This window comes from Cydia pomonella, chromosome 26 (assembly GCF_033807575.1).
Source record: "Cydia pomonella isolate Wapato2018A chromosome 26, ilCydPomo1, whole genome shotgun sequence".
Classification (NCBI taxonomy): domain Eukaryota; kingdom Metazoa; phylum Arthropoda; class Insecta; order Lepidoptera; family Tortricidae; genus Cydia; species Cydia pomonella.
The window spans coordinates 6,556,695-6,580,313 of record NC_084728.1 but is presented as its reverse complement, the minus strand read 5'-3'; the positions used below and the strand labels follow the sequence as shown (position 1 = coordinate 6,580,313).

Sequence of the window (23,619 nt, the reverse complement as noted above, 5' to 3'; positions counted from 1 at the left end):
GGACAACGCCGTGCTTCAAACGTCGTAGGTAAATTTAAACTAATAACTTATTGAGGCTTAAAGGCTTATCTGTCATTGTAAAGATAAAGATAGTCTATTATTGAAGTAGGCATATTGCAATGCGCTCATGACCGTCAAATAACGCTACGCGGCTATTATTGAAGTAGGCATATTGCAATGCGCTCATGCACGTCAAATAAAGCTACGAGTCTATTATGGAAGTAGGCATATTGCAATGCGCTCATGAACGTCAAATAAAGCTACGAGTCTATCATGGAAGTAGGCATATTGCAATGCGCTCATGAACGTCAAATAAAGCTACGCGTCTATTATTGAAGTAGGCATATTGCAATGCGCTCATGCACGTCAAATAAAGCTACGAGTCTATTATGGAAGTAGGCATATTGCAATGCGCTCATGAACGTCAAATAAAGCTACGCCCGCTCTAACCCATATATCTGACCCGAGAAGATTTTAAACCCCCCCCCCCCCCCCTCCAACTTATTACTGACAACTTATTCAACTATAATTTTTGACTTATGTATTTGTAAGAAAGGGATAGAACATAAATTTACTAATAAAACAGGCTTATAAAGTTGTATGAATAAGGGTGTTAGGGAAACCGACTAAATGCCCGAGAAAGGTATCCTCAAAGTGACGAGCATGGCCACGGTGGTCGAAGAGCCCAAGGACGCAAGAGAGAAGCCTTCAGTGAAGAAACGGCACTCGGTTATCTCTGGGAGGAGTGATGTTTGTAAGTAGTCTATTTTGCTAAGAACCATGACATCGGAAGGGTTACTTTTAGCGCAGTCATGCAAGTTCCACGCTTGAAATTGCCACTTTTTCAGTACCTGTATCCTCGCCACACTATGCTACTCTTGTTTGATTAGTTGATGAAAATACAAAAAACACTATATGTATGCCTTTCACATTTGAAGAGTTTCCTCGATTCCTCATGGATCCCATCATCAGAACAGATGTTTTGACAAAAACGGGACCAATCTGTATATAAACAAATTATAGTTATGAAATGAAGTAACAAACATTTAAAAAAAATACAACAAAGGAGGTTATCAATTTAAAAAAAAAACAGTTCAGATGACGGAGTTTTAAAGTAACAAACATTAAAAAAAAATACCACAAAGGAGGTTATTAATTTTTTTTTATCGGTGCAGATATGACGGAGTTATGAAGTAAGAAACATTAAAAAAAAAAGCAACAAAGGAGGTTATCAATTCGAACCTTTTTTTAAAATACCACGTCGGTGGCAAACAAGCATACGGCCCGCCTGATGGTAAGCAGTCACCGTAGCCTATGGACGCCTGCAACACCAGGCGTCACCTTCTAACTTATGGGCACCCTTCCGCAGGGGACAGACCTGGGGGACTGTTCATGTTAGGGTTTTATTGTATTAGTTTTAACCTCCTCCTTTTGAAATCTTGAAGTCGGTCAAAAAGATCACCAATTCCAAAATCCTGCAATAATTATATGTATGACATTTTGTTGGGCGCGAGACCTCAAGTCTGGTGCCGATACCAATGTCAAATATGTATTAAGAGAGCAGTATTCGTAAGTGAAGTGACATTAGTGGAAAGCTCCAACCTGTCGTGAATAAGCATAGTACGCATAAAAGCTATAAATAAAGTCTAACTCGAACTCTCTTTATTCTGCAAAAACTCTTGAGCCATGTGCTGGCGACAGTTTGCCGGGCGTTTCTTGCGACAAATGCCATAAATATCGTAACTACGTATTTCTCAGTTATATGGTTTTCTTTTTGTACTAGTAGTAAAATGTACTGCTGTAGGATTATTTGAGTGTTTGAATTGGACTGGGAAACAAACCAACCTGTGGCGTTCTGCCAATGCTAATACTAATATGTTGGCTAAATGACAATGACCGGGCTTCCATCAGTTACCTTAATCGGATCGGTCGGAGTTACTCAGGTTATTTCAGAAAGTATGGTATGTATCTCACGTGGAGAAGATGTGCAGTGATCCAAATTTATAAAAAGCAGAAATGAAATAAAATAAATTCAAAAGAATATTGTTATTTTCAAAAACCACGTTCAATTTGTAGCTACGACAGTTTTTTTACACACACACACTGTAAACATTATCAAGTTCACCGTCACCGTTCCCTCATTATTTAGAAATATAATATAGAAGAGTATCACTAAGTTTTCAAGCCAAGGAAAATCTGGTTCAGTTGGCAATATTTACGGTACTTTTCCCATCTTAGTATTCTTACGTCTATGTCCAGAACTAATGACCATAATTCCGCAGGGTCATCTTCAGAGGAAGACGAAGGCATCCAACCCCATGAAAAGGCCATTGCAGCTGGTACACCCAACCCTAACTACTGCGTGAGAAACGTCGAACAGCATGCATTCGGACGGAGAGAGATAGAGATAGCTGAGCAGGAGATGCCTGGTATCATGGCTTTAAGGGCTAGGGCTAAGGAAGACAAACCACTTAAGGATGCTAAAGTAAGTAAATATCAGCCTTATGAGGTAACATAGAGAAAGTAGGGTCTTCATCAGAAGACTAAGGCATCCAGCCCCATGAGAATGCCATCGCAGCTGGCACCTCCAACCCTAACTACTGCGTGAGGAACGTGGAACAGCATGCGTTTGGGCGGAGAGGAATAGAGATAGTTGAGCAGGAGATGCCTAGTATCATGGCTTTGGGACTTTTGGGACCAAGGGCAAAGGAAGATAAGCCTCTCAAAGATGCAAAGGTAAGTTTACAGTATCATCATTGTTACTACACAAAACAATCCGTCCCAGTCTTGTCAATGTCAGAGAGCATGCCTTTGAGAGAGAGAGAGAGAGAATAGAGCCAGCTGAACAGGAAATCTAGGGATCAGGATTTGAAGAGCATGAATTTTGATAATGAAATGAGCAGCTCAGCTCTTCTTCCCGCAGAATATCGTTAATGCAATCGTCATGGAAGCTTCAATAAATCAGTTAACTTTCTCAAATTGGGCACTGCGAAAGCATATTTTTTCCGTTGCAGATCTTAACGAGCATACCTTTCTTTGAACAGATCGTAGGCTGCACACACATCAACGCCCAAACAGCAGTGCTCATCGAAACGCTCGCCGCATTAGGTGCCACTGTCCGTTGGGCGGCCTGCAACATCTATAGTACGCAGAATGAAGTGGCAGCGGCCTTAGCACACGCAGGTACTTCAACATATGCTGTACCTACAGACCTACTCACATATGGACCCCCAACCCGCACACATCGAAACACTAGCCGCTCACAGTGCCACCGTCCCACGCAGTATGAAGCAGGGACCGGACCCGCTTACCCTAACCCGTTCAAAAACCCGGGTTATTGTAAAGCTGTGTTCCAAAAACCGCTTCATTTCGGTAAGCTTTTGATTGGCTTACCGGTTAAGAAAGTAATCCTTTTATTTGAATTAATTCAGGTTAGCGCTTACCGATATTAAAAACCCGGGAAAGGGTTACCGCTTCAAGCGCTGATTAAATACGAACAAGCTGTTTTAACTTTTACGTGAACTGCATATGGTCTATTAACGTAGCGCCCGACGCGAAACACGGCGGTTCCATTCCCTACGTGCACGTGCGAGTGCGCGGCGCGGCGCGGCGGCAGTCGGTATTTGTCAAAGGCTTTGTAATTTGCCGACCTAATATTGCTAATTCAAACAAAAGTGTACGTTAAGTCAAGTAGCGCACAACGTAGATTTCAAAACACATGCTAAAGTTTAAGGCAAATTACCTAATATGGTAATTTGATTTTGGTATATTTTTGTTTAGTACCTATTACTCCTATTATAGTCACTTTCTTTATCGTTAGCTGTCTGTGCACATCTCCTGTATTGATGGTGGAACTCATCAATGGCTTCTAATAATTTTATCGAGTTCGGGCTCATTTTAAAGGTCTTGACGAGTTCTTTACGATACACATGGTGGAGGGGGTCTGATGGTGGAATCGGAAGGTGTCGATGGAACTCATCGATAACTACTAATAATGCTATCGAGTTAGGGCTCATTTTAAAGGTCTTGACGAGTTCTTTACGATACACATGGGGGAGAGGGTCTGATGGTGGAATCGGAAGGTGTAGATGGAACTCATCGATAACTACTAATAATGCTATCGAGTTAGGGCTCATTTTAAAGGTCTTGACGAGTTCTTTACGATACACATGGGGGAGAGGGTCTGATGGTGGAATCGGAAGGTGTCGATGGAACTCATCGATAACTACTAATAATGTTATCGAGTTAGGGCTCATTTTAAAGGTCTTGACGAGTTCTTTACGATACACATGGGGGAGATGGTCTGATGGTGGAATCGGAAGGTGTAGATGGAACTCATCGATAACTACTAGTAATGCTATCGAGTTTGGGCTCATTTTAAATATCTTGACGAGTTCTTTACGATACACATGGTGGCGAGGGTCTGATGGTGGAATCGGAAGGTGTCAGTGGAACTCATCGATAACTACTAGTAATGCTATCGAGTTTGGGCTCATTTTAAATATCTTGACGAGTTCTTTACGATACACATGGTGGCGAGGGTCTGATGGTGGAATCGGAAGGTGTTGATGGAACTCATCGATAACCACAAGTAATGCTATCGAGTTTGGGCTCATTTTAAAGGTCTTCACGAGTTCTTTACGATACACATGGTGGCGAGGGTCTGATGGTGGAATCGGAAGGTGTTGATGGAACTCATCGATAACTACTAGTAATGCTATTGAGTTTGGGCTCATTTAAAATGTCTTGAAGAGTTCTTTACGATACACACGGTGACGAAGGTCTGATAGTGAAATCGGAAGTTGTCAATGGAAGTCATCGATGACTTCCCATAATGCTATCGAGTTTAAGCTCATTTTAAATGTCATGACGAGTTCTTTACGATACACATGGTTGAGGATCATCATTTTTGAAAAACACATTCCCTAAAACCTATAAAACGACATCCATGACAACTTTTATTACAAGTTGCATGGCCGCCATCTTGGATTCCAAAATAGTCATGACTTTCGAAATCCGCACTCCCTAAAACCTATAAAACGACATCCATGACGACTTTTATGACAAATTGCATGGTCGCCATCTTGGATTCCAAAATAGTCATGATTTTCGAAATCCGCACTCCGTCAAACCTATACAACGACATCCATGACTATTTTTCTGACATATTTCATGGTCGGCATCATGAATTCCAAAATGATCATCTTTTTCGAAATCCGCACTCTCTAAAACCTATAAAACGACATCCATGATGACTTTTATTAAATAGTACGTGGCCGTCATCTTGGAATTCCAAAATACTCATCATTTTCAAAACCCGCACTCCCTAAAACCTATAAAACGATATCCATGACGACTATTATGACAAAAAACAAGGCCGCCATCTCGGATTCCAAAATAGTCATGATTTTCGAAATCCGCATTCCCTAAAACCTATAAAACGACATCAATAAAGACTTTTATGACAAATTGCATGGCCGCCATCTTGGACTTCGAAATGGTCATCATTTTCGAAATCCGCACTCCCTAAAACGTATAAAACGACATCCATGACGACTTTTATGATAAATTGCATGGCCGCCATCTTGGATTCCAAAATAGTCATGATTTTCGAAATCCGCACTTCCTAAAACCTATAAAACGACATCCATGACGATTTTTATGACGTAGTACATGGTCACCATCTTGGACTCCATCCATGACGCCTTTTATGACAAATTGAATGGCCGCCATCTTGGATTCCAAAATAGTCATGATTTTCGAAATCCGCATTCCCTAAAACCTATAAAACGACATCAATAAAGACTTTTATGACAAATTGCATGGCCGCCATCTTGGACTTCGAAATGGTCATCATTTTCGAAATCCGCACTCCCTAAAACGTATAAAACGACATTCATGACGACTTTTATGACAAATTGTATGGCCGCCATCTTGGATTCCAAAGTAGTCATGATTTTCGAAATCCGCACTCCCTAAAACCTATAAAACGACATCCATGACGATTTTTATGACGTAGTACATGGTCACCATCTTGGACTCCATCCATGGTGACTTTTATGACAAATTGCATGGCCGCCATCTTGGATTCCAAAATAGTCATGATTTTCGAAATCCGCACTCCCTAAAACCTATAAAACGACATCCATGACGATTTTTATGACGTAGTACATGGTCACCATCTTGGACTCCATCCATGACGACTTTTATGACAAATTGAATGGCCGCCATCTTGGATTCCAAAATAGTCATGATTTTCGAAATCCGCATTCCCTAAAACCTATAAAACAACATCAATAAAGACTTTTATGACAAATTGCATGGCCGCCATCTTGGACTTCGAAATGGTCATCATTTTCGAAATCCGCACTCCCTAAAACGTATAAAACGACATCCATGACGACTTTTATGAAAAATTGCATGGTTGCCATCTTGGATTCCAAAATAGTCATGATTTTCGAAATCCGCACTCCCTAAAACCTATAAAACGACATCCATGACGATTTTTATGACATAATACATGGTCACCATCTTGGACTCCATTCATGACGACTTTTATGACAAATTGCATGGCCGCCATCTTGGATTCCAAAATAGTCATGATTTTCGAAATCTGCACTCCCTAAAACCTATATAACGACATCCATGACGATTTTTATGACATAGTACATGGTCACCATCTTGGACTCCAAAATGGTCATATTTTTCTAAATCTGCACTCCCATAAACCTAAAAACCGATTTACATGACGACTTTTATGACTTACTGCATGGCCGCCATCTTGGATTCCAAAATCGTCATCATTTTCGAAATCGGAACTCCCTAAAACTTAAAAATGATGATTTTTATGACAAAGTGTGTGGCCGCCATCTTACTAAAACCGGATACAAATAAGCATCTATATAGTAAGTCAACATTAACGAAAAGTACTTTTACGTCGGTAGTTACAATATAACTATCGAATCAATAACGTAATGCCGATCTCTGCCGCGGTGCCGCAGCGGTGGGGGAAAGGCGCGGGAGAGGGGTAAGGCTTACCCTAAACCGAAAGGTTACCGGTTAGTACACGCAAAACACAAACCGAATCAGCTCCTGTAAGCGGTAACCACTTGTTACGATTAGGTTAATCTGAATAATACGGGTTAATCATTATTGTTGGGTAACCGGTTGAACGGGTTACCCAAACGATTAGCTTATCATATGAAGGGGTTACCCATTCGAACGGGTAAGCCAAATGAACGGGTTTTCCGGTCCCTGGTATGAAGTCACAGCAGCGTTGGCATACGCTAGTAAGTACGCATATCGCCGCTCAATCGCGCACGTTGGGGGCCTACATCGACAACCGTAACATCGTCAAACTCCAAACAAATTGAAAAATATATCGGAATGAAAAACCACGTTTTTTAATTTAAGTTTCGATTGGTTTTTTTATTAACGATGGACAACTTGGCTACGCGCGCGGATGGTTGGTCTGCAATATCTAAAGCACGCATAATGAAGCTGGTAAGTTCTGTTTTTTGACTGAGATTCACTTGCCTATTTACATCCAAAAGAGAGGTAAAAATAAATAAATAAATATTATAGAGACATTCTTACAAATACTTGGATACATATAAATCATCCATGACTCTGGAACAAATATCTGTGCTCATCACACAAATAAATGCCCTTATTGGGATTCGATCCCAGGACTATCAATTTCATAGGCAGGGTCACTAACCACTGGGCTAGACCGGTCGGTATGGGCACTGTGAATGTCATCTCGCTTTGTGTGGTAGGGCACAGCACAACGGATATCATTCGCGATCTAGAGCAGAGCGTAACTGGGGAAGTTCCTCCACCTTACAGAAAACTTATGAGTAAGGTGCACACTATAGTGTTGTGTTCCTGCCGGTGAGTAAGGTTGTTCTTAATTTCTTTAGTATACAATAATTACAACCATAAATCATAACATGATATAAAAATGGACCGAATGAGCTTTTGTTTATATGTAACGTTCAGGTTCCAGCTCCAGCGAATCCGCTGGTAACATTTTCCATGATTGATATCTCCTTCATTATCGTTTTACTACAAGTGTTTGTCGGTTCAGTTGACTGAGAATATACCTGATTATTCCTGACCCTTAACCCAATGTCATAAGATCTACAAATGGTCAGTGGTTGTTAGAACTATTGTTTACGATACGAAGTTTGCGTGTCTTGTACTATCTCATTGTGTTTACTTCTCACGGCATCGATTAGTAGGTATGTTGAGGTTATATTGGAGTACCACGACACTATTATTGAATATTACCATAGAGAAATAAGTAAGCCTTTATTAAGTATAAAACTCTCTTAAAAGTTAATACAGTAGAGTCCAGTCGAATCTTTTGAGTTTTGACTACTTGTTTTCATGATACTGCGCTTGGAAAAAATTAGGATTATTTAAGAGGCTGTCAACACCCAATGTCCTTGAAATTGATGTTACTTAAACAGTTTTTTAAGAAAGACTATTTGTTTTAGTCAAGTAAGAAAAATATATGTTCATATTAATTATATTTCAAAGACCGTGGTTGTACTCGATACATGATTGAACGAAATCGGCTCGATAGAAAATAATTGCAAAGATTGGTCTTAAAATCACAATTAAACGGTTCTATGTCTTTATTGTTTTGACTTATGGGTCTGCAATTAAAATCACAATTACAAAACATTTATATCTAAACCGCTGTTGAGTAAAATATTACACTAATAATCCACTTTTTTTTATTTAAATATTTTTCTTATTATTCCCTTGCCCAGGCCCAGTAACATGCGACAGTGCTATCTCATTTACTCCGATACAAATAGACAGTGTGCGCGCTTTAGGTATTGACAGCCTCTTAAGTCCCGAGTCGAGTTCTTTGTTGTCTTTTTTGCGTTACTTAAAAGGCTTTGGATAAAGACTTGGTCGATTTTTCTTGTAGATTTTATTTAAATGAATACAAAAGAAAATAGCTGTTATTGAATGATGTGTACCTAACCCAATTTCATGTGGACACAATGCGTTTTACAAAAAAATTGTACAATGTAAAGTAAAGTTTGTGAGTTCTCTTTAAAGGACTCAAGTCTTTACAAAATTACTCGGGTTCAATAACAACATAAGTTTAATGTCATGAAATAAGTTTCACAAATATGTTGTATCTCTGCCATTTTCACTTTACACGAATAAGCTCTGGGAATTACCTATTGATCTTTTGAACTGGTTTTAGCGTAATATTTTTTACAAGAATATTACGCTAGAACCAGCTACTAGGTTTAATTTATAAGATCTTGTTGTATTTTAAGATGTACCTAAACTAAGCAAGTAACGAGCTTCTCACTGTCCAGGTTTCGCAGTATTCGCCTGGCGAGGCGAGAGCGAGGAAGCCTTCTGGTGGTGCATCGACCAATGCTGCGCCCCCAGCGCCACCTGGCAGCCGAATATGATCCTAGACGATGGAGGAGACGCCACACATCTCATGCTGAAGAAACATGCCGCTGCCTTCAAACAGATTAAAGGTACTTAATAGTTCAATGTGGCCGCCATTTTGAATCTCGTCGTTAATGGTCCAATTGCGTATATGCCGCGCCCCCAGCGCCACCTGGCAAAACATGATCCTCGATGACAGAGGAGATACCATTCATCTGATGCTGAAGAAACATGCCGCCGCTTTTAAACAAATTATAAGATAGGGAGCGTGCATGAACTGTAGGAGGCAGCACAGGAGCCGTCAGATTTTTGGCGCGAGGCGTAAATGTGCTGTTTTTTGTTCCGATGTGGCCCACAAGATGGCAGAACCTACTATGCACAAGAAAACACGTGACGTGTACATGTGCATGTTTATGGTTCCGATTCAGGCTACAAGATGGCAGACCCTCCAACGCGCACGGTCCCTATAAACCGTGAAAAGCATTTGACATCTGTCACCAAGCTAAAGAATAAGCATAGCTGTATAACTAGCCAGAGGCGAAACTGCTATGACAACTGTTCAATTTCTGCCAAACGCACTGTAAAGTATCTAGATAAAGTGTATTTATTTCCTTACAAGTGTATTGAAATTGTTTTACATATGTGACGCGGACGACATTAAAAATTATAAAAATAGTCATAATACTCTTTCTATTTGACTCCCTTACTCGTAGTAATTTTGATCAAATCGCGCGTATAGCATAATATACTCTTTAAAAATAGTCATATCACACTAAAAAAATTACGAGATAAAGAGTAATATATCATTATTGTGTATATATTCTGCAAACTATAAGATAGGTAATCATTAGTACCTGCGTGTTACATCTCCGAAATGTAATCTATGCGCCAAAGAAAATGGCGTACCACCGCGAGTCTTTAAAGTGACGTTTCAAAATAATCTAAATGAGCTTAAAATAAGAGTTTTTTCGCTTTGGATTATTATTATATTAATTTTATTATGTTTCTTGATATTATTAGAATGCATTTTCATAATGCACAAACGCATTTTTTTATATATATTATTATTTTTTAATTTTGTCACATTCGTAGCATCTCGCCAGTAGCCGGTGACGTACTAAACGCAATGAAGTGCTGGCACTTCATTGAGGTACGGAAACATTTTGTTAGAGATGCCGACTCTAGTACTATACCTCAATGTTCTAATTATACTTTTCGTCTTTTTCAGGCATAGTGGAAGAGAGCGTGACAGGCGTCCATCGACTATACCAGCTAAGTAAAGCAGGAAAGTTGTGCGTTCCCGCCATGAATGTCAATGATTCTGTCACAAAAACGAAATTTGATAATCTCTACTCTTGCCGGTGAGTCAAGTTCAGTCTGTTTAATTTTTTTAAATTCTTTATTGCTCAAAATAAAATACATACGTACAAAAGGCGGACTTAATGCTATAATAAGGCATTCTCTACCAGTCAACATTCGGGCAAAGCAGATAACTTGTATTCGGTGTTTTTGGCGTTTTGGCGTGTATTAAAAGTCTAACAATGTAGCCATTAGAAAATGCAAAGAATGTTCGAATGTACGAATACTCAATTAATCTTAATCTTAGAGTATGTTTATTTTATAGTACTTTGTTAAAATCTGTGCATGAAACAACCTGATTGAAACAACTCCCGACCCACCCGATATGATTGGAATACGACACTGTGAAGGGCGTATTCCCATCATATGATTTCATTCTTAGCATCATTTCCATCTGTCCCCGCCTCATGTATTTCATTGGCGTGATATGTCAATGTTAAATTATTATTACCGAATTAGGTTACAACATGGCAGATATTCCAATGCGCACGGTTTTATTAGTCCTGTTAAAGCGTTAGTGAAGGTTTTTCCAAATCGTTATCATGTACTTAGCGCAATACCTTTTAATTTCGGTTTCGCTCGAAAAATTGTTATTTTAAACCGGTTTTTATGAGAACAGTTCTTGTCAAATTAACCGGTTTATTCCTATGTCAGTGTCTATGTTTACGTGGCACACCACCAGGCCGGCCGGCCGTTTCGTCGCTCGTCGAACAAACCGCTTTTTTAGATAACAATTAAGTTCTTAAAACGTTCGTGTTTTTTAAAAGTTCGTAGGAAAACCCAAAAAAAACCGGTACCTACCGGTATTTTATAAACCGTCCATCTGTCCGTCTGTCACCAGGTTGTATCTCATGAACCGTGATAGCTAGACAGTTGCAATTTTCACAGATGATGTATTTCTGTCGCCGCTATGACAACAAATACTAAAAAGTATGGAACCCTCGGCGGGCGAGTCCGACTCGCACTTGTTCAGTTTTTTTTTTCAAAATGGCGTAACTATTAATTTATTCAGTTTTAAGTTAAGCTCTATAGCTCACGGAGTCGCTATATATTATTATGATCGTCTTAAAGCTGGAAAGGCATAGGTCTGACAGTAACCCATACGATCGCGTTAATTATGACATTCTGTGGCAAAAGCTAAAGGAAACAGGCACACCGGTGGTATACACCAATATACTGAAATACTGGTACCAAAATCAATTGAACCAGGTGAGATGGGCGGATAGTATGTCTACAGAGTATAAGCTCGAGTGTGGTGTGAGGCAAGGAGGGCTTACGTCTCCCAAGCTTTTTAACCTTTATGTAAACAAGCTGATAGACGAACTGAGTAGCACATATACAGGCTGCTATATACATGGTGTTTGTGCCAACAATCTTAGTTATGCGGACGATATGGTGCTGCTCAGTCCGTCTATCAGTGCCCTTAGGAAACTGCTTGCGGTTTGTGAGACGTATGCTGAGACACATGGATTGCAGTACAACCCAAAGAAAAGTCAGGTGCTAATGTTTAAGGCTGGAAGTTACACGCCGAGCTCTGTACCCCCGGGTGTGCTGCATGGAACCACACTCTCTCTTGTGGATAAAGTGAAATATCTAGGTCATATTATAACGCAAGACCTTAATGATGACCTAGATATAGAGCGGGAGCGCAGGGCATTGGCCGTAAGGTCTAACATGCTCGCCCGCAGGTTTGCTCGATGCTCAAGAGAAGTAAAAATTGTGCTTTTTAAAGCTTTCAATCAATCATTTTACTCGAGCAGCCTGTGGGTGAAGTATTCGAAAAAAGCCTTAAATGCCCTGCGCGTGCAATATAATAATGCACTCAGAATGTTGTTGGGGTTGCCCACATGGTGTAGTGCATCGCGCATGTTCGCCGAGGCCCATACAGACGATTTTCACGCGATTATACGAAAGCGAATCGTCTCGATGATGGGCAGGCTTAGGGGCAGTACCAACAGCATTCTGGAAGTAATTGCAGAGAGGGTTGAGAATCCTATACTGGCGCATTGGATTCGCCAAGTTATAGGATTTTTGAAATTTAGAAAATAGGTTAGGTATTTTAGTTGTAATATTATAATAAGTACAAAATTAACATTAGTTCCTAAGTTATACTAACAAATATGGATGGTTGTAAAATCCGAAATAAATATTTTCAATTCAATTCAATTCAATACAAACACTTTTTCAGCAATCGAGTGGTGCTTGGAACAAACTCCCAGAAGATGTGGTTTCAGCACAAAAGTGAACCAGTTTAAAAATAAAATAGACAAGCATATTATATCTACTACTCGTTCATGATAACTATCTTTATGAATACTGGATACAGGTCATATCAGTTGTTAAACTGCCTGCCTTTTTTTTTGTACCACGTCGGTGGCAAACAAGTATACGGCCCGCCTGATGGTAAGCAGTCACCGTAGCCTATGGACGCCTGCAACTCCAGAGGTGTTACATGCGCGTTGCCGACCCTAAATGCCTGCTTATTAAATAATAATAATATTATTATTATTTTTCAGTGAAAGCATAATAGACGCTCTAAAAAGGAGTACAGACCTCATGTTCGGCGGGAAGCAGTCGGTAGTGTGCGGGTACGGGGAAGTCGGCAAGGGATGCTGTCAAGCTCTTAAGGCACTGGGGTGTGTGGTAAGTGGACCCATAATATCCTCAATTCTACAGCGAGAGACCCCATTAAGACCCTAAAATAGTCCCTCCGGCCGCGATGGCAACCGAGTTTGGTAACCAGTTGCCAAAAAGTATTGAATATTCTTGTTAGACAACCAGTTGCCAAAGACGAATGACTGTTCCCGTTACATAACTGTTATCTTTCTCCTTGTAGTTTCGCAACCAGTTGCCGGAACAGAAAAAAAAATCTTGTTACTCAACCAAAGTTATTCTCCGCTCAATTGGTGCGGAAATGTCGAGTGACAGTAGCGACGAAGACAATGTTCTTCTCTATGTATTATATGTATACAGCGTGTATTTTTGATATAACCACATACGCTAAGGGTAGTTAGTATAGACCCTAATAAACATACTTTCATATGTTTTATTAAAATTTAACGACATGTTTTTTTCCATATAAAATATTTCAGCACGCAATGTAGCGCTACCTACATGATGACTTTGCCTTTAAAACGTCACAACTGATATGTGTCAGATTAGTGTATACGCAGTACATTGCGGCTTGAAAAAATTTCATAAATTATTTACGGTGTGGTAGTTAACACTACATTAACAATTTGTTTTAGTATCAATTCCTAGCACTAAAATCTACGTCTGGTTACAGTTTGTGGCTATATCAACAATACACACAGTAGAAATAAACGGAAATGTAAAAGAAGATTCTGGGTGCATCGGTACATTGAAAAAAAATTAAATTTGTAGAGCTTTCGTTATACAAACTTACTATACAAGCTTATAATTATACAAACATGGATAATTTTCCACCTCCTGGACAAATTGAATGTTAAATCTTTGATCCGCGACCATTTTCGTCTGCAACGCGTGCGACTCGAGTAGCGTGCGACCGGCAAGCACAGTCGCGTGCGACTGGTAGCAAACGCGTCGTAGACGCGTCTCGTCGTGTGCGGAACGAAGTGAATTTGTATGCAGGCTCGCGAGCGACGCGTAGCATACGCGTATGAGACGCAAGTCGCTTGAGAGTAGCCTCGTGAGCGGAGGGCCTTAGTAGCATGGCGTCTAATTAGCGTCTGATTCCTAGTTATGAAACGAGAATGATCATTCCTATTAAGTAACTATACTTGACAAATTCCTAGTTGGCAACTATAGTTGTGTAGCAAGAATAGACATTCGTCTTTGGCAACTGGTTGTCTAACAAGAATATTCAATACTTTTCAGCAACTGGTTACCAAACTCGGTTGCCATCGCGGCCGGAGGGAAAATTGCAGTTATGTCACAATATAAACAATTTTTTTTTATACAGTCGCTCAAAAAGAGCTTCTTTACGTTGCTGTTTAGCGTGCGGAAAGTTGGTTTTCGCGAACTAGTGCTTTTCAATTTTTTTGTAATTTATACTTGTTCCAATTCCTGATTAGGTACTTATTGATGAGTGTTAATATTAGTTTCCTTTAAAAGTCGTAATGAACTTAAACACCTACTGTTAATGTAAGAATAATAAAAATATACATATTTCATATCTTATTATTTACCTCTTCATCATTATAACACGTTTACTTTTTAATATTGTATATTGAAAAACCGTTCTTAATAAGTTGTCTGAATGGAACGGAATAGCTGCCGAAACGCCTGTCAAAAAGAGGCGTTTTTAGGGTTCCGTAGCCAAATGGCAAAAAACGGAACCCTTATAGATTCGTCATGTCCGTCTGTCTGTCCGATTCTGTCACAGCCACTTATTTCCGAAACTATAAAAGCTATACTGTTCAAACTTGGTAAGTAGATGTATTCTATGAACCGCATTATGATGTTTACACAAAAATAGAAAAAAAAACAATAAATTTTGGGGGTTCCCCATACTTAGAACTGAAACTCAAAAAATCTTTTTTCATCAAACCCATACGTGTGGGGTATCTATGAATAGGTCTTTAAAAATGATATTGAGGTTTCTAATATCATTTTTTTCTAAACTGAATAGTTTGCGCGAGAGACACTTCCAAAGTGGTAAAAAGTGTGTCCCCCCCCGTAACTTCTAAAATAACAGAATGAAAAATCTAAAAAAAATATATGTAATACATTGCCATGCAAACTTCCACCGAAAATTGGTTCGAACGAGATCTAGTAAGTAGTTTTTTTTTAATACGTCATAAAAATTAAAAAAAAAATTTTTTTTCATCAAACCCATACGTGTGGGGTATCTAGGGATAGGTCTTCAAAAATGATATTTAGGTTTCTAATATCATTTTTTTCTAAACTGAATAGTTTGTGCGAGAGACACTTCCAAAGTGAAAAAATGTGTCCCCCCCCCCCCTGTAACTTCTAAAATAACAGAATGAAAAATCTAAAAAAAATATATGATATACATTACCATGCAAACTTCCACCGAAAATTGGTTTGAACCAGATCTAGTAAGTAGTTTTTTTTAATATGTCATAAATGGTACGGAACCCTTCATGGGCGAGTCCGACTCGCACTTGGCCGCTTTTTTCTTACTGCAAGCATATTTCAAGTTTCCAAAGACAACATTCGATATTGTTTTTATACAATTCAAATATACGATACACAAATAATTGTAAATAAGGATACTGAGGTAATAATAGTGCAATGTTTCATATTTACAATTGTTTCTGTCTTATAGCACATGCATAAAAAAATACTTGTTATTTTTTCTTCCTTTTTCGCAACTGTATTAAAAAACATCGTTCGATACACGTGCGGAAATGTCATTCTTCACTCGTCCTGAATCTTGCCACTTGACTAACTTTCCGCACTAGCATCGAAATGTACTATTACAGTATATTTGGTGCTATTACCGCATTAATGCGATAATTAGCACTTTACGTAACTATGTCGAAAATGTGTGTAACGTAAAATGTTGTACGATACATGTGCGAATAGGCAATTCGCAACTCGTGCCGATTGAAAAAACTCCCTTCGAGGGTGTTTTAATTTATCCCCACTCGTTGCGATTTTACAATTTTTCGCACTTGTATCGTAATGTACTGTTACAGGTGTACGTGACAGAAATAGACCCGATCTGCGCGCTACAAGCTGCCATGGATGGCTTCAGAGTTGTAAAATTAAATGAGGTAACTACGGATGTACCAAAAAGTGTCATCAAAAAACCTTAAATAGGTGACGCTACAATACCTAGAGTACTTGAACAAAAAATTCAAATCATAGACAGCGCAATTCACTCCGTCAATAACGCGTAGGTTCTTAGCTACTCTAACGCTACTCTGGAGAGATTTGGAACTATGTATTATTAATAGCTGACAGCTGGACACTTTTGCAACAGTTCTACCATAAGAGATTTCACTCCTTTTAATCCACACTCCATAGAGGTAACCTAATAATTATGGAGTGTGGATTTAAGAGGAGAGAAATCTCTTATAGAAATAGAAAATAGAAATAGAATTTGTTTTATTCATAAACACACAAACAGTAATAGACAGACATAAAAGAGAACATAGTGAGAGTAAAGTGTCACGAAATGGCCTCATCTCAGCATGTTGCTGGCGACTTCCAGCGCTGATCTTCCGATGAGACCATCGAGTGCGAAATAGTCACGGAAGGTAACAGAAAAAAGGAAAGAAACATAAAATAAACATGACGAACATACTTAACACTAAATAAAATTGCACGGACGAAACGAATGTCCAGTCTGTACCGGTCCGGTCGGATCGTATCGTGGTGCGGCATTAAGCGTGCGCAACTAGCGCCAGGTCAGCGGTAGCTACACGAATTAAATCCAGTGACAGATTTGACAAACATAATAATAAGATGAAACTCATAATCTCAATCCGTTTTCGATCATGAAAACCACGATAGAACTGTTGCAAAAGTGTCCAGCTGTCAGCTATAAATAATAGTTCCAAATCTCTCCAGAGTAGCGCTAGAGTAGCTAAGAACCTAGGCGTTATTGACGGAGTGAATTGCGCTGTCTATGATTTGATTTTTTTGTTCAAGTACTCTAGATATTGTAGTGCCACATATTAAAGGTTTTTGATGACACTTTTTGGTATATGGAGATTTCTTTCCTTACCTCCACATTCCATACTAATAATCTTATAAACGACTTAATGAATATTGTTGACTATAATCGCCTCTTTAAAGTTCTGAAAAGTTTTATACACATGCTCTGGCTAATGAACTTTGTCTGTAGGAAAGGCGCGTATTAAAAAAAAATTGGATATCTAGATCAGCGGCGGTATCATAGTCGCATTTTTATCAATTGTCATGCGTCTCTTTCGCACTTACATACTTGTTAGAACGTGACAGGCATGACGACAGATGATAAAAATAACGACCATCTTAGCCTTACAGATCCTTTCCGCGTTTTTTAAATTTTTCAAAGCTGGCTTTAGGTATCCAAGTCAAAAAGTATGAATTAAAAGATGAAATAGACCAAGCTAAGTTGGCAGCGATTTTGATAGGCCAGGCAGTGAACGTCATAATTACATTGAAATCTTTTATGCTGACTGTATTTTTGTTTCCGCAGGCAACTAATACTCATCGAGACAATTCTAACAACCCCAAACATAGTTTGCGTTGTTTTATCACAAAGTTATCATCAGATCCATTGTCATCATAATATTGCATTCTCATCCGATTTTCATATGTATGCAAAATTTCAGAGAAATCGGGAAGTGGGTCAAATTTAGCCACACTAACAAGGAAAGGTACCCAACTGTCCGGTTCCGATTTGATTTATATTTATATATGTTATAGAGTAGTCTAAAATAACAGACACGTATTTTTTTTAGCTGCCCAAACTCAACCTATTAGGAGAAATTGTCCTCCAAAGTACTAAAAAATTACTAAATCTTCTAATTCCTATAGAAAGTGATGCTCAAGCAACTTGCTAGTTAATGGTTGATTTGAGTATATGTTTGAGAGCAGGAAAAAATGAGCACGTGTTTTGTTATATCGGCTGAAAATATTTTTTTCCTTAAATACATTAAAAGTTTTATAATATCTTATCGCTAAAGATACACGTAAAGACGGGTATTTTTTTAGGCAAACTTGAGTTTTTTTCCTGCTCTCAAACATATACTTAAACAAGCCATTAACTTGCAAGTTCCTTGATCATCAATTCATCACTTTCTGTAGAAGTTAAAAGATTTAGTAATTTTTTAATTACTTCGGATGACAATTTCTCCCAATAGGTTGAGTTTGGGCAAAAAAAAAAAAGATGACCGTTATTTTAAACTACTCTATAATATATATAAATATAAACCAAATCGGAACCGGACAGTTGGGTACCTTTCCTTGTAAGTAACATACTAACAGGGCAACTAAAAGCTTGTAATAATAAAACTATATAATAATATATATGCCAATAAATAATATATATGCTATGTTAATGGCCAAGAACAGGAGAGAGATGGCACAACGAGGGGGGGGGCGGGTTTAGGGTCGGCAACGCGCATGTAACTCCTCTGGAGTTGCAGGCGTACATAGGCTACGGAGACTGCTTACCATCAGGCGGGCCGTATGCTTGTTTGCCACCGACGTAGTATAAAAAAAAAAGAGATGGCAAAGGTGGTCGCCGACGTCCGTTAGGACATGGCAAATAAAGAAGAAGAAGATGTAATACGATTTCATCTTGCATTGCAGGTGATAAGACAAGTGGACATTGTAATAACAGCGACAGGCAATAAGGGAGTCGTCACACGCGAACACATGGAGAGGATGAAAAACGGTTGCGTAGTGTGCAATATGGGGCACTCTAACACTGAAGTGGATGTGCATGCTCTGCGGACACCGGACCTGTTGTGGGAGCGAGTGAGGAGCCAGGTGAGAGAGAGACTGTATAAAACGGTTGCGTAGTGTGCAATATGGGGCACTCTAACACTGAAGTGGATGTGCATGCTCTGCGGACACCGGACCTGTTGTGGGAGCGAGTGAGGAGCCAGGTGAGAGAGAGACTGTATAAAACGGTTGCGTAGTGTGCAATATGGGGCACTCTAACACTGAAGTGGATGTGCATGCTCTGCGGACACCGGACCTGTTGTGGGAGCGAGTGAGGAGCCAGGTGAGAGAGAGATAGACTGTATAAAACGGTTGCGTAGTGTGCAATATGGGCCACTCTAACACTGAAGTGGATGTGCATGCTCTGCGGACACCGGACCTGTTGTGGGAGCGAGTGAGGAGCCAGGTGAGAGAGAGATAGACTGTATAAAACGGTTGCGTAGTGTGCAATATGGGGCACTCTAACACTGAAGTGGATGTGCATGCTCTGCGGACACCGGACCTGTTGTGGGAGCGAGTGAGGAGCCAGGTGAGAGAGAGATAGACTGTATAAAACGGTTGCGTAGTGTGCAATATGGGCCACTCTAACACTGAAGTGGATGTGCATGCTCTGCGGACACCGGACCTGTTGTGGGAGCGAGTGAGGAGCCAGGTGAGAGAGAGATAGACTGTATAAAACGGTTGCGTAGTGTGCAATATGGGCCACTCTAACACTGAAGTGGATGTGCATGCTCTGCGGACACCGGACCTGTTGTGGGAGCGAGTGAGGAGCCAGGTGAGAGAGAGATAGACTGTATAAAACGGTTGCGTAGTGTGCAATATGGGGCACTCTAACACTGAAGTGGATGTGCATGCTCTGCGGACACCGGACCTGTTGTGGGAGCGAGTGAGGAGCCAGGTGAGAGAGAGATAGACTGTATAAAACGGTTGCGTAGTGTGCAATATGGGGCACTCTAACACTGAAGTGGATGTGCATGCTCTGCGGACACTGGACCTGTTGTGGGAGCGAGTGAGGAGCCAGGTGAGAGAGAGATAGACTGTATAAAACGGTTGCGTAGTGTGCAATATGGGGCACTCTAACACTGAAGTGGATGTGCATGCTCTGCGGACACCGGACCTGTTGTGGGAGCGAGTGAGGAGCCAGGTGAGAGAGAGATAGACTGTATAAAACGGTTGCGTAGTGTGCAATATGGGGCACTCTAACATTAAAGTGGATGTGCATGCTCTGCGGACACCGGACCTGTTGTGGGAGCGAGTGAGGAGCCAGGTGAGAGAGAGATAGACTGTATAAAACGGTTGCGTAGTGTGCAATATGGGGCACTCTAACACTGAAGTGGATGTGCATGCTCTGCGGACACTGGACCTGTTGTGGGAGCGAGTGAGGAGCCAGGTGAGAGAGAGATAGACTGTATAAAACGGTTGCGTAGTGTGCAATATGGGGCACTCTAACACTGAAGTGGATGTGCATGCTCTGCGGACACCGGACCTGTTGTGGGAGCGAGTGAGGAGCCAGGTGAGAGAGAGATAGACTGTATAAAACGGTTGCGTAGTGTGCAATATGGGGCACTCTAACATTAAAGTGGATGTGCATGCTCTGCGGACACCGGACCTGTTGTGGGAACGAGTGAGGAGCCAGGTGAGAGAGAGATAGACTGTATAAAACGGTTGCGTAGTGTGCAATATGGGGCACTCTAACATTAAAGTGGATGTGCATGCTCTGCGGACACCGGACCTGTTGTGGGAGCGAGTGAGGAGCCAGGTGAGAGAAACTGTATAAAACGGTTGCGTAGTGTGAAATATGGGGCACTACTATTTTCAGTTACTACGAATTATTTCAGAGAGAAGAAATCTCCGGTTTCAAGTAATCATGCAAAAGTTATCAACATTTTCTAGCCGAGTGATCGTAATTTTGTATCTTAAAAAAATTGGTATTTAACTATTGTATTTTAATGTTGACGCTTTTTTACAGGTGGACCACATAATTTGGCCAAACGGCAAACGCATAGTACTACTCGCCGAAGGTCGTCTCGCGAACCTGTGCTGTTCCTCTCTTCCCTCATTTGTTGTCTCTGTCACGGCCGCTACGCAGGCTCTGGCTTTAATAGAGCTGTATAACGCACCACAACATCGATACAAGGTGAGTTTTGTATATTTTTGGTGCAAAATATACTTTACAGTACATATGGTGCTACTTTATAGCACTAGTGCGACAATTAGCATATTACGTTATTGTGTCGAACATTTAAAGGGCCATATGTACTGTAAAACGTTGTACGATACATGTGCGAATAGGCAATTCGCAACTCGTGTCGATTTAAAACACTCCCTTCGGTCGTGTTTTAGTTTATCGCCACTCGTTTCGATTTTCCTATTTTTCGCACTTGTATCGTAATGTACTATTTGAAGTTAGTAAGTTTGCCCCACATTATATAGCCATAGCGTACACTGACGCAGCATACAATGTGTTTGTGCACTTATAGTGGAGCCGTTAACCATGTATAGTATGAATTTAATCGACAAATCACCCCCCATACCGATGTTTTATCTAAACCATTTTAAAAAATGCACCCCTTCAAAGTTTTCTGTCCATTTACCTATCGCACATTTAAAAAATAATAATCATTCGATAGCTTATGAATTAAGGCATAAATTTCAAGCATAAATGTTACAGAGAATTTTCCACAAATACTCAAGAATTAATAACGCAGTTAAAATTGTCTTCAAAAATTTTTTTTTCACATTTTATCTTTTTAATGAGCATATGCTTAGTTCTAAAGAATAATTGCCCGTAGCCCGAATTATCATTTGGAATTAAAGCAACTTAGTTCGACGTACGTTGCAGCTAACTGCTACATTTTTCAAACTTCCCTTTTTGTTACCGCCATACAAATTATATGGGGAAATGGTAACACAATAGGAAAAAAAACCCTGGGACATTTTGTATTCCATTGGGATCGAAATAGCTCATGATTCTGAGTGGAACAAATAGACCGCGAGCCAGGAACAGATTTCCATGACCAATCGCCTCCCGGGCGAAAAATCGTATAGTGGTTAACGGCTATGTATGAGGACCCCACATGGACGTCAGCTGCCGCTCCGTTGGGGGGGTTGAGGAATGGCAGCCACCGAAACACGTAAAATTGTCATCGCTTCCCGTTTGATACTTTGTCAGATGATAGTTCAGATGCTGTTGTGAGTTAAAAAAATCGTCAGCCGGTTATATCGCGGTGGTAAGAAAAAATAAACGCTTTACCTTTTTATGATAGCAATAACAAATCATGAAACTTTGCATGTAGCATTTCATCAGGTGAAACGCCTGAAACGCCATAAACGGATTACGCAATTGACACATTACGCGTACTTTGCGGACATAAAGTGGTAAAATGGCTGACGAAATATGCTACTGGCCCGCGGTCTAACACAAAACTTATGAAAAAATACAAAATTAATAAAAGTGGCATATTTTTAAAGATATATAATAGATGTAGAGTAACACAGTAGTGTAACAGTCTACAGAAACTTCTAATTTCAGCGTTGAAAAACACTATCATTAATTATTTAATATTAATTCTTGATTTCAGGCTGACGTATACCTACTTCCAAAGAAAATGGACGAATACGTCGCCAGCCTCCACCTACCCACCTTCGACGCTCACCTCACAGAGCTGACGGACGAGCAGGCCAAGTACCTAGGTCTCAACAAGGTCGGCCCTTTTAAACCGAACTATTATAGGTACTAGCATAGAGGGAAGATTGCTCCTCCGTAATATGGCCACTGAACCGATAATAGACCTTATTGTATTGCAATAGAGTATGAAATAAGACATTTCCAGAAACAGTACCTAAAGTGAGGCTAATGTAACTAGATATATAATGTAATAGTAGTTTATGTGACTGCTACATAATAAAAAATAGGATAACACGAGTGTTTTAATGCCTATTTATGTACAGTTGTAAAATTATGTACTTGTATAATTTAGGGCATGTAAGCATAGAATGATAGCAACTTAATCCCTTAACGTGTCATAAAAAAATATAGTTTTAAATTTGAACTCAAATAGCTGTCAATAGAGTAGAAGATTATATCAGCCATATACGAGTATATAGGTTGCATATGCGGTAAGGGGTTAAGTACGGTACCTTTTTAGGTGCATAAAAATGTAAAAAATGAGCGCTGTCTCGCCAACAAACCGCATAAGCAGTTTGGCGAGTAACTTTAAAATTGATTATGTATATGTGCCTTTGAAAAATAAATGAAAAAAAAAAAAAGTTACATGTACTACTTTATCTACACACATATTTTAAACTTTCTATAATATATTCCCAATTATCCCAAATTACAGCCAACGTTGGGGCATCGTTACTCTCTTGGCGGAACTCGTGGATATGTGGTGGCGTCACCGAAATATTTTTATCGCTCATTTTACACGAAACTATTGCTAT

At 39.8% G+C, this 23,619-nt stretch overlaps 1 protein-coding gene across 2 annotated transcripts in view; it reads left to right on the top strand.

Annotated features, from left to right (window-relative positions):
* The window catches only part of LOC133531958 (adenosylhomocysteinase-like 1), a 50,305-nt gene extending 27,182 nt beyond the window's left edge, over nt 1–23,123 (top strand). Inside the window, exons 2-11 of one of the 2 annotated variants that reach the window (XM_061870412.1) lie at nt 597–754; nt 2,283–2,485; nt 3,045–3,183; nt 9,348–9,518; nt 10,658–10,790; nt 13,305–13,431; nt 16,434–16,511; nt 19,042–19,221; nt 21,146–21,313; nt 22,758–23,123. In XM_061870412.1, the coding sequence (XP_061726396.1) occupies nt 631–754; nt 2,283–2,485; nt 3,045–3,183; nt 9,348–9,518; nt 10,658–10,790; nt 13,305–13,431; nt 16,434–16,511; nt 19,042–19,221; nt 21,146–21,313; nt 22,758–22,916 (1,482 nt within the window). In that variant the 5' untranslated portion in view covers nt 597–630 and the 3' untranslated portion in view covers nt 22,917–23,123. The remainder of the gene's footprint in view (nt 1–596; nt 755–2,282; nt 2,486–3,044; nt 3,184–9,347; nt 9,519–10,657; nt 10,791–13,304; nt 13,432–16,433; nt 16,512–19,041; nt 19,222–21,145; nt 21,314–22,757) is intronic. The other variant, XM_061870411.1, reaches the window with a different exon arrangement.
* The last annotated feature ends 496 nt before the right edge of the window (nt 23,124–23,619 follow it).